The sequence below is a fragment of the Rhipicephalus microplus genome, chromosome 6 (assembly GCF_043290135.1).
Source record: "Rhipicephalus microplus isolate Deutch F79 chromosome 6, USDA_Rmic, whole genome shotgun sequence".
NCBI lineage: Eukaryota > Metazoa > Arthropoda > Arachnida > Ixodida > Ixodidae > Rhipicephalus > Rhipicephalus microplus.
In genome coordinates this window covers 105,411,029-105,427,113 of record NC_134705.1, presented here as the reverse complement: position 1 = coordinate 105,427,113, position 16,085 = coordinate 105,411,029, and the positions used below count along the sequence as shown (strand labels likewise).

Below are 16,085 nucleotides of genomic sequence, written 5' to 3'. Positions count from 1 at the left end.
TAGGGTTTAACGTTCCAGACCAACACATGATTATGGGAGACACCATATTGGAGAGCTCCAGAAATTTTCACCGCCTGGGCTTCTTTAACGTGCACCCAAACCTGAGCACGCGGGGCTACATCACTTCCGCCTCCATCGGAAATGCAGCCGCCACAGCCGGGATTTGATCCTGTCAACTGCACGTCAGCAACCGAGTAAGTTAGCCACTGGACCACCTTGGCGGGGCAGTCTTGTCCCATGAGCTAATCAATAACAGATCCATACACATTACCTTGAGAAACTACAATCTTACTACCGGCATTATATTAATGAATTATTCTTTACAACGTCTGCCTATCGACTTTTACTGCAAGCTTTCTCAATTAAGACAATAAAAATTTGTCCCACCCTAGATAATCTCGCCGTGAGTGGCTTAGATTACAACGTCTCACTCCTGTAGGCCTTCCCTGCCTGATAGCAATATTGCGAAAATTTGGGCACCTCTTCAATCAGTCATTTATTCCCAGCACCTCTCTCAAACGAAAAAACCTCGCAAGAGCAAGTACTTTTGTTTCTCACATTTGGCAGATGCATAACAATTTTTATTCAGCGCTCTTCAATTTGAGAACTGGGACTCCATGCTTTCAGTTCATTTTCGCGCGAAATTCTGAGTGTGTTTACCGAACTTTATTTAAGAAAAGTACCGTTTGTCGGAGTTTCTAGTAACAACCGAATTTTCTAGAAGTTGGCGTCTAACACCTTCTTAAAATTTATTTTTGTCTATATCATCATCATCATCATCAGCCTGACTACGTCCACTGCAGGACAAAGGCCTCTCCGATGTTCCGCCAGTTAACCCGGTCCTGTGCTTGCTGCTGCCAATTTATACCCGCAAACTTCTTAATCTCATCTGCCCACCTAACTTTCTGTCTCCCCCTAACCCGCTTGCCTTCTCTGGGAATCCAGTTAGTTACCCTTAACGACCAGCGGTTATCCTGTCTACGCGCTACATGCCCAGCCCATGTCCATTTCTTCTTCTTGATTTCAGCTAAGATATCCTTAACCCCCGTTTGTTCCCTAATACACTCTGCTTTCTTCTTGTCTCTTAAGTTTACACCTACCATTTTTCTTTCCATTGCGCGCTGCGTCGTCCTCAATTTAAGCTCAACCCTCTTTGTAAGTCTCCAGGTTTCTGCTCCGTAGCTAAGTACAAGCAAGATACAGCTGTTATATACCTTTTTCTTGAGGGATGGTGGCAATTTACCCTTCATAATTTGAGAGTGCTTGCCAAATGTGCTCCACCCCATTGTTATTCTTCTAGTTACTTCAATCTCGTGGTTCGGCTCCGCGGTTATGACGTGCCCTAGGTAAACATAGTCTTTTTACAACTTGAAGTGCACTATTACCTATCTCGAAGCGCTGCTCTTTTCCGAGGTTGTTTAAGACCCACCTTTCTGCTCTCCTTGTCTAACTCCGTAATCATGAGTTGCAATTTGTCCCCTGAGTTACTCAGCAATGCAATGTCATCGGCGAAGCGCCGGTTACTAAGGTACTCTCCATTAACTCTTATCCCTAGCTGTTCCCATCCTAGGCTTCTTAAAACCTCCTGTAAGCACGCGGTAAATAGCATTGGGGAGATTGTGTCCCTCTGCTTTACACCCTTCTTGATTCGTATTCTGTTGCTTTCTTTATAAAGCACTATGGTAGCAGCTGATCCCCTGTAGATGTGTTCCAGGATGTTTATATATACTTCATCTACGCCCTGATTCCGCAGTGTCTGTATGACGGCTGATATTTCTACTGAATCAAACGCCTTCTCGTAATCTATGAAGGCTATGTATAGTGGTTGGTTATATTCTGAGCATTTCTCTATTACCTTATTGATAGTATGAATGTGGTCGATTGTTGAGTAGCCTGATCGAAATCCTGCTTGTTCCTTTGGTTGATTGAATTCTAATGTTTTCATTACTCTGTTAGCAATTACCTTTGTAAATAGCTTGTATACTACAGAGAGAAAGCTAATCAGCCTGTAATTCTTCAAGTCCTTGTCATCTCCTTTCTTATGTATTGAGATGATGTTAGCGTTCTTCCAAGACTCTGGTACTCTTCCCGTCAGGAGACACCTCGTAAACAGGGTGGCTAGTTTTTCTAACACCATCTGTCCTCCATCTTTCAGCAGATCTGATGTTACCTGATCCGCACCAGCAGCTTTGCCTCTTTGCATGCTCTCGAAAGCTTTTCTGACTTCTTCTATCATTACTGGTGAGGTGTCATCTGGGTGACTGCTAGTTCTTATAGTATAAAAGTCGTGGTTGTCCCTGCTACTGTACAGATCTCTGTAAACTTCCTCCGCTATTTCAACTATCCTATCCATATTGGTAGTTATTTTGCCCTCTTTGTCCCTTAGTGCATACATCCGATTTTTGCTTATCCCAAGTTTCCTTTTCACTGCTTTGACGCTTCCTCTGTTTTTCAGAGCGTGTTCAATTCTCTCCATGTTATACCTTCTTAAATCGGATACCTTACGCCTATTATTCAACTTCGAAAGCTCTGCCAGTTCTATTTTGTCTGTTGTACTTGAGACTTTAATGATTTGGCGCTTCTTAATGAGATTCTTCGTTTCCTGGGAAAGCTTGCCAGTGTCCTGTCTAACTACCCTGCCTCCAACTTACACTGCACACTCTGTAATGATACTCGTCAGATTATTATCCATTGTATCTATGCTAAGGTTGGTTTCCTCACTAAGAGCCGAGTACCTGTTCTGAAGCGAGACTCTGAATTCCTGTACTTTCCCTCTCAGTGCTAGCTCATTGATTGGCTTCTTGCGTATAAGTTTCTGTCGTTCCTTTCTCAAGTCTAGGCGAATTCGAGACCGTACCATTCTATGGTCACTGCATCGTACCTTGCCAACCACTTCCACATCCTGCACAATGCCTGGGTGTGCACTAATTATAAAGTCTATTTCGTTCTTATTTTCGCCATTAGGGCTCCTCATGTCCACTTGCGGTTTCCTCGTTTTCGGTTGAAGGTATTTAAAATCCGTAAATTATTGCGTTCGGCGAATTCTACTAGTAGCTCTCCTCTGGCGTTTCTAGTACCGATGCCATAATCTCCTACTGCCTGGTCTCCATCCTGCTTCTTCCCTACCTTTGCATTAAAGTCTCCCATCAGTATTGTATACTGTGTATTTACTTTACTCATTGCCGATTCCACATCTTCATAGAAGCTTTCAACTGAAGCGTCATCATGGCTGGATGTCGGCGCGTAGGCCTGTACCACCTTCATCTTGTATCTCTTATTCAGTTTAATTACGATACCTACCACCCTTTAATTAATGCTACAGTATTACTCTATGTTGCCAGCTATGTTTCTGTGATTTAGGAATCCCACTCCCAGTTCTCTTCTGTCAGCCAAGCCCCAATAGCAAAAGACGTGCCTATTCTGTAGCCTCGTATAGGCCTCATCTGTCCTCCTAACCTCAATGAGCCCTATTATATCCCAGTTGACACCCTATAGCTCCTCGAATATTACAGCTAGACTTCCCTCACTAGATAAGGTTCTAGCGTTAAACGTTGCTAAGTTGAGTTTCCAATGGCGGCCTGTCCGGATCCAGAGATTCTTAGCCCTCTCTGCTGCGTTGCAAATCTGACCGCCGCCGTGGTCAGTCGCTTCGCAGCTGCTGGGGACTGAGGGCCGTGACTTATTTGACGTTTGCATGTGGGAGGTAGCAGCCAGATACTGCACCAGGGTGGCCATTCCTTCTCTGGTGAGGGAGTGCGTTCCCGGTGGTGGTTGCCGGTGAGGCTGCACCCCAGGCCTCTTATTAATGCAGTTCCATCAACAGGTGGATTTTTTTTAATCCGGTTGGGAACTGCGCGGCACCGGGATTTGAACCACGGACCTTTTGCATGCGAGGCGGATGCTCTAATCACTACGCCATCGCTGCTGATTTAGCGCTATCATTGCATAGTGCTAAAACAGGCGAGGTTTTTTTAATGTACACAGGTGCTTGTTACAATAGTTGTTTACAAAAATAACTAGCTAATAACCGAAAATAAGCAGCTCACTCATATATATTACTACATTATATATTAGGTGCACATATATTCGCTTTGTGCTGTGGGCGAGAGCTATTCGAAAACATACAGTGTGCTTCAATGAGCCATGGCACAGCCTAGAATGGACACTTGCTTAATTTTTTACATGACAGTAGTCTGCAATAAGAATTTGGTAGTTGTGGTATTTCTCACTTCATTTTAAATTTTCAGTGAAAATGCTGTCATCCCTCATTAGAGTGCATAAGTTATTGGCATGTACAGAATTAGTTCTGTGCTTCTCGGATAACACACACTTTCATCCTAAAGGTAGGATCCCTGCTTTAGCTGTCTTGTCCATAAACCCTGGTCCAATTTTTATATTTGGTCATCGAATCACAACCTGTAGTTATTTTAACACATGACTGCCTCAGCAGTAAACACAGTCTTGCATATGTTGCCTAATTGATCTAGTCATTTATGCTTTCAAAAGGACTTCCAACATATCTGCTGAAACACTCTACATGTTGGACACTGTACAAGCAACGAAAAGTTCTTGTTGTGTTGCTGAAGCCAACATTTGAATAAGTTTGCTCTTCAAAATCTTCGCTCCAGCGCCAGCTCATGTTCCAAGAATCCTCCCATGAACTTCTACCTTATTTAAATTCAGAAGTAACGGTCATGAGACAGTCTTAAGCTGAATTTTCCGAATGTGTTAGTAGGGCGTACCTTTTTCCCGAGCAGTGAGCCACCCTCCTCCTCTGAGCGAGGGCGAGGGAAGACGCGGGCGCCTCACGTTTATTAACTTCTTTCTAACTGCATACCTTTTATTTGGCTAAAGCTATCGAAATACTTTTTTCACAAGAAGAAGCGGATTGTTATGTTCTAAAGGAAGGTTTCAGCGGTGTATCAGTTAAGTTTGTGGTTATTTTTATAAAAATGTTTTAAAAAATGCGATTTCTGCTGATTACCCTCTTACTTAAGGGCCTAGAGAGTACGGAAATGGGCCTCCGGTTAGCCTATGGAGTGCTGTTTATTATTATATTAAGCGGACAAAATTTTAAGTCGTTTGTGAGGTGGTGTTACCAAATTAATCTTTTAGTGATTAGGCTTAATTTTGGTCACGAAATAGTTCCGGTACTATTACTCCTGTCCTGGTGAAACTTGAGTGGCGACAGGTCTACAACTAGGGCTTTGCACTGTATGAGTTAGAAGTTTCCCGGTAGGTTATTACCATAAAAGCGATCGTAAGGGGGAAAAAACAAGTGGTCCAAGACTTTGATCTGACGGGCGTACCTTTTCTCCCGAGCAGTGAGCCACCCTCCTCGTGAGCGAGGGCGAGGGAAGAGGCGGGCGCCACACGTTCATTAGCGGTTCTCGTTATATTCTTTCTAACTCTGCATCTTCCGGTTACCTTAAGCTATCAAAAATATTTTTACACAGAAAAACCGGACTGTTGTGTTCTAAAAGAAGATATTAGCTATTTTTTGGTGGCGTTTGTAGCTCTTTTTGAAAAATTGTTTTATTGAAATGAGCTTTTTGCTGATTACCACCTTAATTAAGGACCTAGAGTGTACGCAATTGGGCCTCCTGGTAGCCTATGGGGTTCTCTCTAATATTATAATAAGCGGACAAAATTTAAATGCGTTTGCGAGGTGATACTACCAATTCATTCTTTTTAGTGATTAGGCCTAATATTGATTGCGAAATAACTCTGGAACTGTTAAACCTAGCGTGGTCAAGCTTCAGCAGCGTGAGGTCTACCCTAAGGACTTTTAACTTTATAAGTAAGAAGTTTCCCGGTAGAATATTAACGAAGCTACAAGCGATCGTAAAAACACGTGGTCCGACTGTTGTTGTTTTCACAGATTCACACTGTTTTCCGCTCCTAAAATTTAAAATTTTCGTTTGTAATAGCAGTATTTGTAGTGGTTGAACTCCTTGTATCTTCACGAACAAATAGACACCACTCTGACCTTTCTAGAACCAAAGTTGCTAAAGTTATAGATAGGTATGTGCAGAGCTCACTTCAAATAAAAGGAAACTGCGTAAAAGTATAGACCGTAGTTATGTTGCTCTATTTTATAATTAATTTTCAACGCAATAGCCTTGACGAGCTCGTATCGCAGGAACTGCGGCGTTGCATGGCGTCAGCGTCGTCAATTCGGAGTGAAGAAAAAAATCATCATCTTATGCATGACCAAAAGTAGATATGACAGCAAATGTAATTAACAATAAATCATTCTGTATAGGAGTGAAGATCAAACTGGGGTTGTTTGGGTTCGAGTGGAGATCCAACACTGTGCTTTTACGTGGCTAGCGGATGTTCTTCTGCATAGCCACGCGTCTGCTTGTGAATACATTGAAACTAACATCATCTGCTCATAAATGCAGTGAAAGTGACACATGCTCTACAAACACGTGCATCGAGCAAGCATGCTTCATAATACGAAATGAAATATTGCAGCAATAATGCTGGTAAAAGCACCCTTTAAAATCAGACGTCAGTAAATGCTTGTTGGTTCCTCAGTAGCTTGGCGTAACCTACTTCACGGTATAGGCAATGAATCGGACGGGGCCTTGTTCAAGAAGTTAATTTACGTCTTGTGGAAAAGGGGAAAAATTCATGAAGTATCACAGGCAATTATTGAACCTTGTAGATATGATAATTAAACTTATGAATAACATAAAAACACAGAAACAAAATCGTCTGTACCTTAAACAACTGAGTTTCCAACACTTATCATTCTATTTTTTTTTCGAATCTGGTGAAAAATTTGCAGCAGCCTTGAAAGCGCTGCGGTAACTAAAACTAAATCTGATTGCGCTAAATGTCTCAGTACATGTGAATTCCCTAAGGACTTTGTGGTGTTAAACCAGTAGCCCACTAGAAAAGGTACACACGCTGCTGCGGCTGTTTTTTAAGACCATGTAGTGCGAGCATAGCAAGTTCAAAAATGTTTTGGTCACTAAGTGTTTAAAGTACGCACTAGGAACAGAAATTCATTATCACGTTGAGATTCTGAAGGAGGACTTCTCGGGTCCCCTAATTTTTTCCCGTTTCTTTACTTGCAGAGTCAGTTAGGCTGTCGGTGTGCGCTGCTCTAAACTCGCCAAAGTGACCTTTTGGTGGGAAGGAGCTATATAGGTTACCTGCTTTTGAGTTTTCTCTGCTTTCTTAACCACACCACCACCTTTTGAACTTTCGCATAACGGGCATGGCAGGCTTCTTCAACTTTTTGATGAAAAATAATAAATTTATGCTTTAATGCAATAAGATTCACCACACTAAACGCACCTTAATTACGGTAAAATTTGAATGCACGAATACGTATACACAGGAGCAAAATACTTCAATATAGAGGACCTGCGTTTGTCCGTAATATGAAATTTAATGGACCCACGCCTACTTTAAAAAGTTGCTAAACCACCATGGTAATGTGTCTTTACGGTGGTCAGCTAATGACCTAAAGTTCGCGCATTCAATCCTGGCTGCGGTGGTTATCTGTCGTTTTTCAATAAAAACAAAATGATAGAAGCGATAATAGTCTTTATGTTGCCTTGATTGCAGTTTTGGGTATTTTGAAGACTCAGCAGCCATTTGTATGCCTTAGAAAGTGCAATTTGCAAGAACGCCAGGCCTGCGCCGAAGACAAAGCACAGTCGCAGCGAGAGCTAGAAGAGTAGCCTTTCAGAGCGTTTTCTGAACACTAGTTGGTTAACTGCTGCAAGCACACTTGCTTGATACTCACTATGAAATTAACCATAAAAACATGCCCAGCAGTGGTAAGTGTGCAGCAGAATGGGGGCACGTGTATCCGATCTGAAGCATTTCAATGCACTCTCGCCCTTTATTATTGTAATTTAAGGAGCAAGGTACCATTAGGGAGCAAAATAACAAAAACAAGCAAACACTGGCACTCCTTTTGACAAAGTGTGATGCGTTATATTGTCGCGTACTGCTTTTTAGAGACGAAACTCCTGAAGGCTTCGGTCTGCCAATTTCTTCAATATAATTCTTCAAAAGAAGTATACCATGCAGGGCCCCGGACCAATTCCCACTACGATGCCGCAAGCGACACCGGAGTACTCTGTCTTCTTTTTCTGAGTTCCTCCGTTTTCGGAAGCTGCTGCAGTGAGCGTTGTTTCAACTACATCGCACGGCAAGAGCTATATTTTTAACAAAGTCGTAGGGATCATGAAGAGGTTGACAGCGCAGCACGTTTCTTCCGGGTGCGCTGACGCAAGGGCATATCACACCGATACCAAAGTCATACCTCACTTTTTCCAATTTTACTCCGTGTTGCCGCAAAAATGCCTCTACGATGAAAAGCTAGTGGTGCGAAGCCACCTGGCACTACTACGGCAGCTTCAAAACAGCAACGTCTACTTCAGGTACGATAGAATTTGGCGCTACGTCACTGTTGGACAGGGCTAAGCAGATATATCAAGCAAAGCTTTCCGGAATGCATATATCTAAGTACAGCGTATCTAAGTATAAAGTACATATATTGAAACACATTCGCCTAGTCTGTAAGGTTATATTACGGGATTACATTGAGAAAGCATTTAGGCAAATAATTTCAGCCCTGAGAGACTATGACTTTCTTAGGTAGAGGGCGAGAATATTTGCTTCGCAACTCTGCCGTCAGTGGCTCCTATCTTTCACCACACAGGCCATTGTTTTGATGTTGGGAATTCATCACCGCTCTCACTCTCTCACCGGCTAAGGTAGAATAACGTGGCTTAAATTATAAGAAAAGTCTTTCTTTTCCCATAAAAAACACATAGGCTCATTTTTGGAAAAACCTAATGAAATACCCGCGTTGTGCACTGTATCTTGATATAGTCGACATATCGTAATTGTGTACCTGTCATTCGATAAATGCACATTTTGTAAGTGTGTTTGATAAACAAATGCATATACATATCTTCGAAATGAATTTTCTTATGAAGACACCGCGAGCCTAGTTTTTTCTAAATGAAAGTCCCGCCAACTATTACTTTTGTGCAATCCTTGAACATATTTCTCACGTGTGTTCAGAGAAGCTCCCACTGTATTCAAGTAATGACGCTACCGAAACCATGATGCGTCATTTACGCTTGAAGGCGACGCAACTGAACGTTCATAATGCATTCGCACCAAAACAATAGTAGTGCCGCACCCGCTGCGGCATAGTGGGGATGACCTCCAATAAGTTGGCGAGAATAGGTGATGCGGTTACTGCAATTCATTCGAAAAAGTGAAACATATACCACGGAGATTATTTGATCACACGTAAAAGAATCTCAGCACTTCATATTTCGTATATTCATATATGCATACTTACTCTTCCGTTAGGGCACGTCGACTTTTGCACTAACATTCCAAGCCATAATCCGGTGAAGCAAAGAGCAAAAAAGGGAAAGTTTGTCCACATACTGAGGCGCAAAGAGTCCACCAAGAAAGAATGAAAACAATCTTTTTGCAAAACTTACTAAGCGGAGTTAGCAGGCACGACCAAGAAATGTTATTGAGCCATATTTTCTCCCTGTGCAGTTTAACAGGCTATAGCGCACTAGCTATGGCTGACCTTTTGCCTTCTAAAGAATTACCTCTCTCTCAATGACGCATTAGCATTAGATTCCTGATCACTTATGCGGATCTACCATTACGTAAGAAAGGATGGTATTTGATCCCTAACTAGTGCTTCGAAAGTTGTGTTTTCAGTTACCTTGTCCTGATATTCATGAATTAAGCTCACTTCTGTTCATCAATGAAGTTTTTGAAGGTTTTCATGCCTTTTGAATAGAAATTTGTGAGTTGTAATCCATGTTTACATTGCATGACATCAAATTGAATTGGCTTATGGTAAAATTTTTTGCTGAATATATATTTGCCCACGTATCTTGAAATTGTTTGATGAAGCACAAGCAGTCGCATGTTTCAACTGTTACTGCATCGTGAGTAGCAAACCAGGAATATGTGAAAAGAAAACGAAAAGTTTGGTAATTACAATCTTCTCTTTGTGTACACTTTTTAAACGTGCAGTTACATATTCTTTGTATTACAAATGTGTTTTTTTATAAAAAGCAGCCATGATATACGTTCAAATTGAAGGTAAGATGTCAGAGATGGGAGCAATATACACAAGACCAAGTGCTAGACAATGTCATGAAGCGCTCCAGACAGATTCGACGTAGCATGGATTGGGAGACGTATACTTTTCCAAAGTACTTTGTCAACCTTGGAATGCTAGATCTGTGCTGCATTATACCGCTGATGCAGCTGGCTATCTTGTAAAGTAGAATTTCAGAGACGGTGCTTATGTCCCGGTGACAATGATAGCGATAAATTAAACTGGCCAAATTATAAAAAGAAGACAATTGAAGTGTAGTGGCATTTCCAAAATAAGAATGTAATCTGTCAAGAAAAACGTTTTAAAAATAGAAGAAACAAATCAGTCAACAATAAAGTGCCGTTAAATTATGAAATGTTTGTGCAGTAGAAAGACAGCTTTTGCGTTGCTAAAACGCGGTTAGTCCTTGTCGGCTGTGGGTGGTCCTACTTCTTTGTCTGCCTCGTATAAGAAGGTGGCCTAATCAAGCAAACTAATGGGTTTCGTATAAAAGATCCCAGTTGCGCCGCACGGTAAGGCTTAAACTGCATAAGGTAGTACTCACCCAATATTCAGGCAGCCAAACCTTTTTTCGGTTATTTTAACGAAAAGAGGGCAATCGAGGTTGACTGACAGTGCTCGATTAGGAAACACGGCTGCCAAGAAAAAAATAAAAAAAGATATCAGAAACGACTCTTCAAACATCAAAAGACGTGAAAATATAAAATATTTGCGCAGTATAGAAAGGAAGATTTGATGATCCTGACACGTAATTCATCTTTGCCGGCTAAATTTAGAAGGCGACTGGCCGAAACATAATAATGAGTTGTATACAAGGAATTCTATTAGGTGAAATTGCAACTTATTAAACTGGTACTCACTAAAAACCAAGATACCTTACTTGTTCTCAATTTTGCTCGATATCCATCAAACACGCTTGATATTCGCTCATGCATCTATTTGGATTCCTTTATACTTTAGCCTAGTAATCCCTAATCGAAATCACGTTTACGGAATTGCCACTCAGCCTCAGTCATGTTTCATGAGTCCAAGGAAAGCGCGTGCTCTGCTCTGAATATCACATGAATAAGTGTACGTCATTGTCATCATCAGCATGACCATGTTTACTGAAGGGTGAATGCTTCTCATACACTCTTCTTTTCAACACAGCCCTGTGCTCTCTGCACGCTGATACGTAATACCCGAAAACTTCTCAGTCCCATTCCTTCCCAAAGTTGTCTGTCTCTCCACCACACGTTTTCCCTTCTCTTTGAATTTTGTCTATCCCCCTATTGACAAACTGTTATCCCTTTTAGCCTATGCGCCTGGCTGATGTGGCCGATTTTCACTTATTTTGTCGATTTCAACTACGTTAACCTGATTCACGTTTGTTCCCTGACCCACTCTGTTTAAATAGTGTCTCTGAAAAAAATCGCACTAATAGGCGATATAAAAGAAAACTTCTAATACAACTAACAAGTCCACTGTCAATCTAATAACCCAGAGGTGAGGCTGGACTTACAATCATACAGCCCTTATAGATGACAGATGAGCTTACATTGCGTTATTTACGACTAGGGCTGAACTCCAAGTCAATTATCTCTGCTTACCTTGACACAGATCATATCCTTATTTAGACTTGCATGCGAACAAGCAACTTCACCAATAAACCTATCATTTCATAAATGAATTTTCAACGAACCAGCCACTCTAACCATAAACTCTATTTTTTTTCTCAAACAAAGAAGCAGAACGCTTGTTTGTACGTAACTGCGGTCAAATGACAGTCGCAAACCACCAAGAGTTTGTGAATAATGCGTGGCACCTATTACACAGAACGCTAGCATATGGGAAACCTTCACGACACAAGCCGCTCTCAACTTAGGAATATGCTGGGAAGCCAGAAAAAATCTCAGGAACAATGTTCGGCAAAAAATTTCAGAACATCGCGCGTTGACTTTAAAACTTTCCCGATTATCCACTCGTCTACATGAAAGATAGCTCTCTCATTCAAATGCTGTACACACACACGCACGTGCGGAGAATCAAATGCGCATCAACCAGTTTCCTGCTCTGGAATAGCATGCTTTCACTTTTCCGCCGTTTGCTGTTTTTAGCAAGCCAGTTGGTTACTTGTAACAAGCTGGTCACTTGTAACCAAATTTTTACTTGTAATCATTTTGACACCCACGCATGCAGCAGTTATACAGCATTGACTCCGATTTCTTAGTACTACACACTAGACGCAACACCAAACATACCGTGAGTATATAGCTGTGCCGATGCCCTTTGGGGTGACGCAGTGCCACTCCGCGACCTCTGAATGCAGCACAAAAAGCTCTCCTTTGTGGGTTAAACATTAATGTGAGCTTCTTTTTCATTCAGCTGACAGCGACAAAAATTTTTTTTATTTAGCGAACCACTATGTCATTATTTAATGCTTCTCTCTGTACATGTAATTTCGTAGTGTTTCAACGTTTTCGTACGATAATGTTAACTATCACCATTTCGGGGTTATTTTTCAAGTATATTAGATACATCAAACATTTGTGAAGGATCTATAGGTGAAATAACTTTAAAAACGTTCTAAGAAGTTAGTCTCTGTTTTGTCTGGTAAGTAAACAACCACAATATTATAAAAGCCACCTTGGTATTTCTCTTCTCTTTCTCACTAGCCTTATCTGCGCTTCACTGTAGCAGAAAATTATTTTGAACCCAAAAGGTACAAATTTCAGCTTGCACTCTCAACCCGCGCAAAGAACTGTGCCTCACAGCGAATATACTTAAGGGGGTAACACAGCCTGCCATAGGATTCTGGACATCGAAACATAGAATGCTTCATCGGAAAAATGACTGCATAGTCAACAGTTTCACACTCTAGACTAAAACTGATGTTTTCTGTGGAATGCAGGGTTATAACAAGAATTCATGGGCGGGAAAGGGAAGCGCTTTCACCAAAACGAACGAAACGTCACCATCTAGTGCCAACGTGAACAGGCGGGGGAACAGCGGGCATATCTTACCCGCTGTGGTACACGCAGATCAAACGTTCTCAACGTTTCTATACGCGTCTCCTAAGTTCTAAGCTGGTACGAGATACGTCTTGGTGGGTTGCAGTAGCCGTACCTAACGGTTCGCGGTTTCACTGCCGCTTCCTGCGTCGTCACCGCCTTCTGGTCCACTTCCAGGCGTCAACGTGTTGCTGCTGTTTTACGAGCCTTCACAGCCACCGTATTCGCTTGCTGGCTTGCCATGCATATTCAGAAACCTCAACACTGGGCCATATTGTCCATGTTGCCATTTCCTTGTAGCTCTGCGAGCACGCAGCTTCTGATACGCTTGTGTGCTTTGCCATGCTGCACCCGCTCTTCGAGCCATTAGCTAGGCATGCAGTTTTGCCGCCTTGTGTTCATTGTCTTGACAATAGAAGACAGAGAAACCGCACGCCGTGAGCAGCGGTCCTCACCACCCATGGAGATATTCTCTCTAACCCAAAGCACGAACGAGGAGTGAGCAATTTGTGGTCTTTGATGCCGGAAAGCTCGCGCGTCACGTGCAAGCACGTGCCGCAGCGCTTCTAACGGGTACTCTAAATACTTCGTCACGCCGACGCAGAAACAAAGGTCAACCCTAAAGAACTTAGCCCCTAAAACGTACGACCCAAGGCTATCAAACGCATTCACGAGCCTTTATCTGAAAATCTGAAACTAATTTTACCAGGAAGGCTTATCTGTGCACCTTTATGAACTGGTTATGTTATATCTTCCAAGTCAGTGCATTTTTTTTTACTTCGAGGCAAAGCCGTGAGTATTTTAACAACATCATCTCAACACTTTGGTAGTGCTGCTTTGAAGTAAGTTTTTTTTTATTCTTAGAGAAGCATGCCAGTGCTTCTGCGGTGGTCTTCTTATCAATGCAAAGAAAATGTACGTCTAAACCAATGTATACAAAGACGAATACTATCAGTGGATAAAGTTAGTCAGTTGTATTGCTTAGTCTATCAATTTCGGAATCATAATTATGAAAGTAACCTTATTCATAGAATAAATGCACTCTTCCTTCGCTTTGTATAGATTCAACGCCGATTCATATTCCAAAATTGCTAAAGTTTAAGAAAATGCTTCTTGGTCTTACTATTACGTGAAAAAACTTGAGCGCAGTGAAGAGCGCAGTCTGAGACAAGTCACATCTTCAGACTTAAAGATATTTAAAATTAGTTGAAATATCATACATTTCTGAGTTATGGGTGGTAAGTGACGCAATCATTTCTTACCATCTCTTCGAATCTACTTATTCATTTTTCTGGTGCTGTTCTGTAGGCAATATATTTCATTTTACCGAAAACAAATGTTATTGTAACCTCTGCAGGCACAGCGAATGTGCATTCATTCAAGAACAGAAACGAAAAAAAAAAATCCGGGAAGGTACACCAGATGCTAGTATCTGGTATACCACCAAACAAACGGTCGTTTAAGGGTTTAATTATTTCGTGAATACTGATAACAACTTGAACGCTCAATTCGCTAACGACAGTGCATGTATTTTGCCATAGAGTGGCAGCAAATTGAGAGAAATACACCTCAAAGAATATATAAGTATTATTGCTGAAAATAAATTATTATTATCATCATTATTATGTTATTAGTATTAGTATTTATTTATTTATTTTTATTGCATATGTGGCAGCTGTCATAATACAGGCCCACTATTAGAAGTTAGTTGGAGGTTTGAAAAGGGTGGTAGCGACCAACTCACGTTGACAGTTCAAAAAGAAATTTATTTACAATTATGTATATTTCTGAGCTAGTGTCTCTGTACTGTATCCTAAATAATATTATTTTCATTTTGGCCATCAAAATTTAGAACTATTTCATGACAGCCGTTGCTACAAGGCTAGTAATGCGACTATTTATTTTCAGTTTCTGTACATCTAACTCCGGCAAGATCTTTAGCACGTTGTCTCTTTGCCGCGTATTTTGTTTTCCTTTAGTCAAGACAAGTTCGTTAAATCTGTGGTGCAACCCAAGCCAACAAATTGGTGAAGAAGCGGGTAGTTTTCATAAAAAAATTGCCTAATTAGAAGTTCAAATTTATTCAGTTGGTAGCAAGGAAAAAATAAAATAGGGCTAATTTTTAAAGTAATCATACCGCATACTGGAATACAAACAACACAGTGGCGAACTTCAATTTGGAAAAGTACACAATAACAGCAAGGATTTGTTTTAAAAATTCAATTCATTTAGACTTTTGACAAACTTCTACAATGCGTCAGCAATCCTCCCATCACTGTGTTGAAGAGATAAACTGCTGAAAAAACATAAATTTTCCACTTTTCAATATACTCTAAGAAGGCGCAAAACGGCACCAAAAGCATTTTTTCTGCTTCAGGCAAAGTATCTATTATACGAAGTTAGATACTGCTCGGCTGACTCATTTACTCAGCAAAAAGAATAATCAGGGTAGACTCACAGACCAGCTCGGTGAGGAATATAATTATCTGCGGAGTCTGCCAAGCGATTCTTGTTATTGAGACTTCCACTGCTTGAGTTTCACATGTTTTATTATTCGAATGATACATCAAGTGATTGAATTCTGATGGGCTTGCTGGTGAAGGTGCAGAACTTTCATCTCATTTCAATTATAAAAGGAATAACTATAACATTGTGAATTCTTCAACAGTATAGTGATCTCATAATCTTTATGTTATGCATAAAAGTTGAATTTAAGCCTATCATTTATCTTTCAATCAGGCAAGAAGCGTACGTAGTAAGCGATCACTGTGGCAGTGTTATCTAAAGTTGTATGCGTCGTCGCTGTTGCCTGCTTTGGAAACAATTGTCCTTTGGCGCAAATGGTCGAAAGATTTTTTTAAACCGAGAAAAAATGCTCGTCCTGTAATTACTCGTCAACAGCCAGAAGAGCAAGTGATGATATATTATTGACAGTGATGCTATAAATACCTTCTTGTCCTTGA

General features: G+C 41.0%; 1 protein-coding gene across 1 annotated transcript in view; it reads right to left on the bottom strand.

Moving 5' to 3' along the window:
- LOC142765972 (uncharacterized) overlaps positions 1-15,636 on the bottom strand; it is a 156,535-nt gene extending 140,899 nt beyond the window's left edge. The window contains exons 1-3 of the mRNA XM_075867780.1: positions 15,581-15,636; positions 10,677-10,767; positions 9,344-9,434 (exon numbers count right to left, since the gene is read on the bottom strand). Coding sequence (XP_075723895.1) covers positions 9,344-9,433 — 90 coding nt within the window. The 5' untranslated portion in view covers position 9,434; positions 10,677-10,767; positions 15,581-15,636. The remainder of the gene's footprint in view (positions 1-9,343; positions 9,435-10,676; positions 10,768-15,580) is intronic.
- Positions 15,637-16,085: the final 449 nt, after the last annotated feature.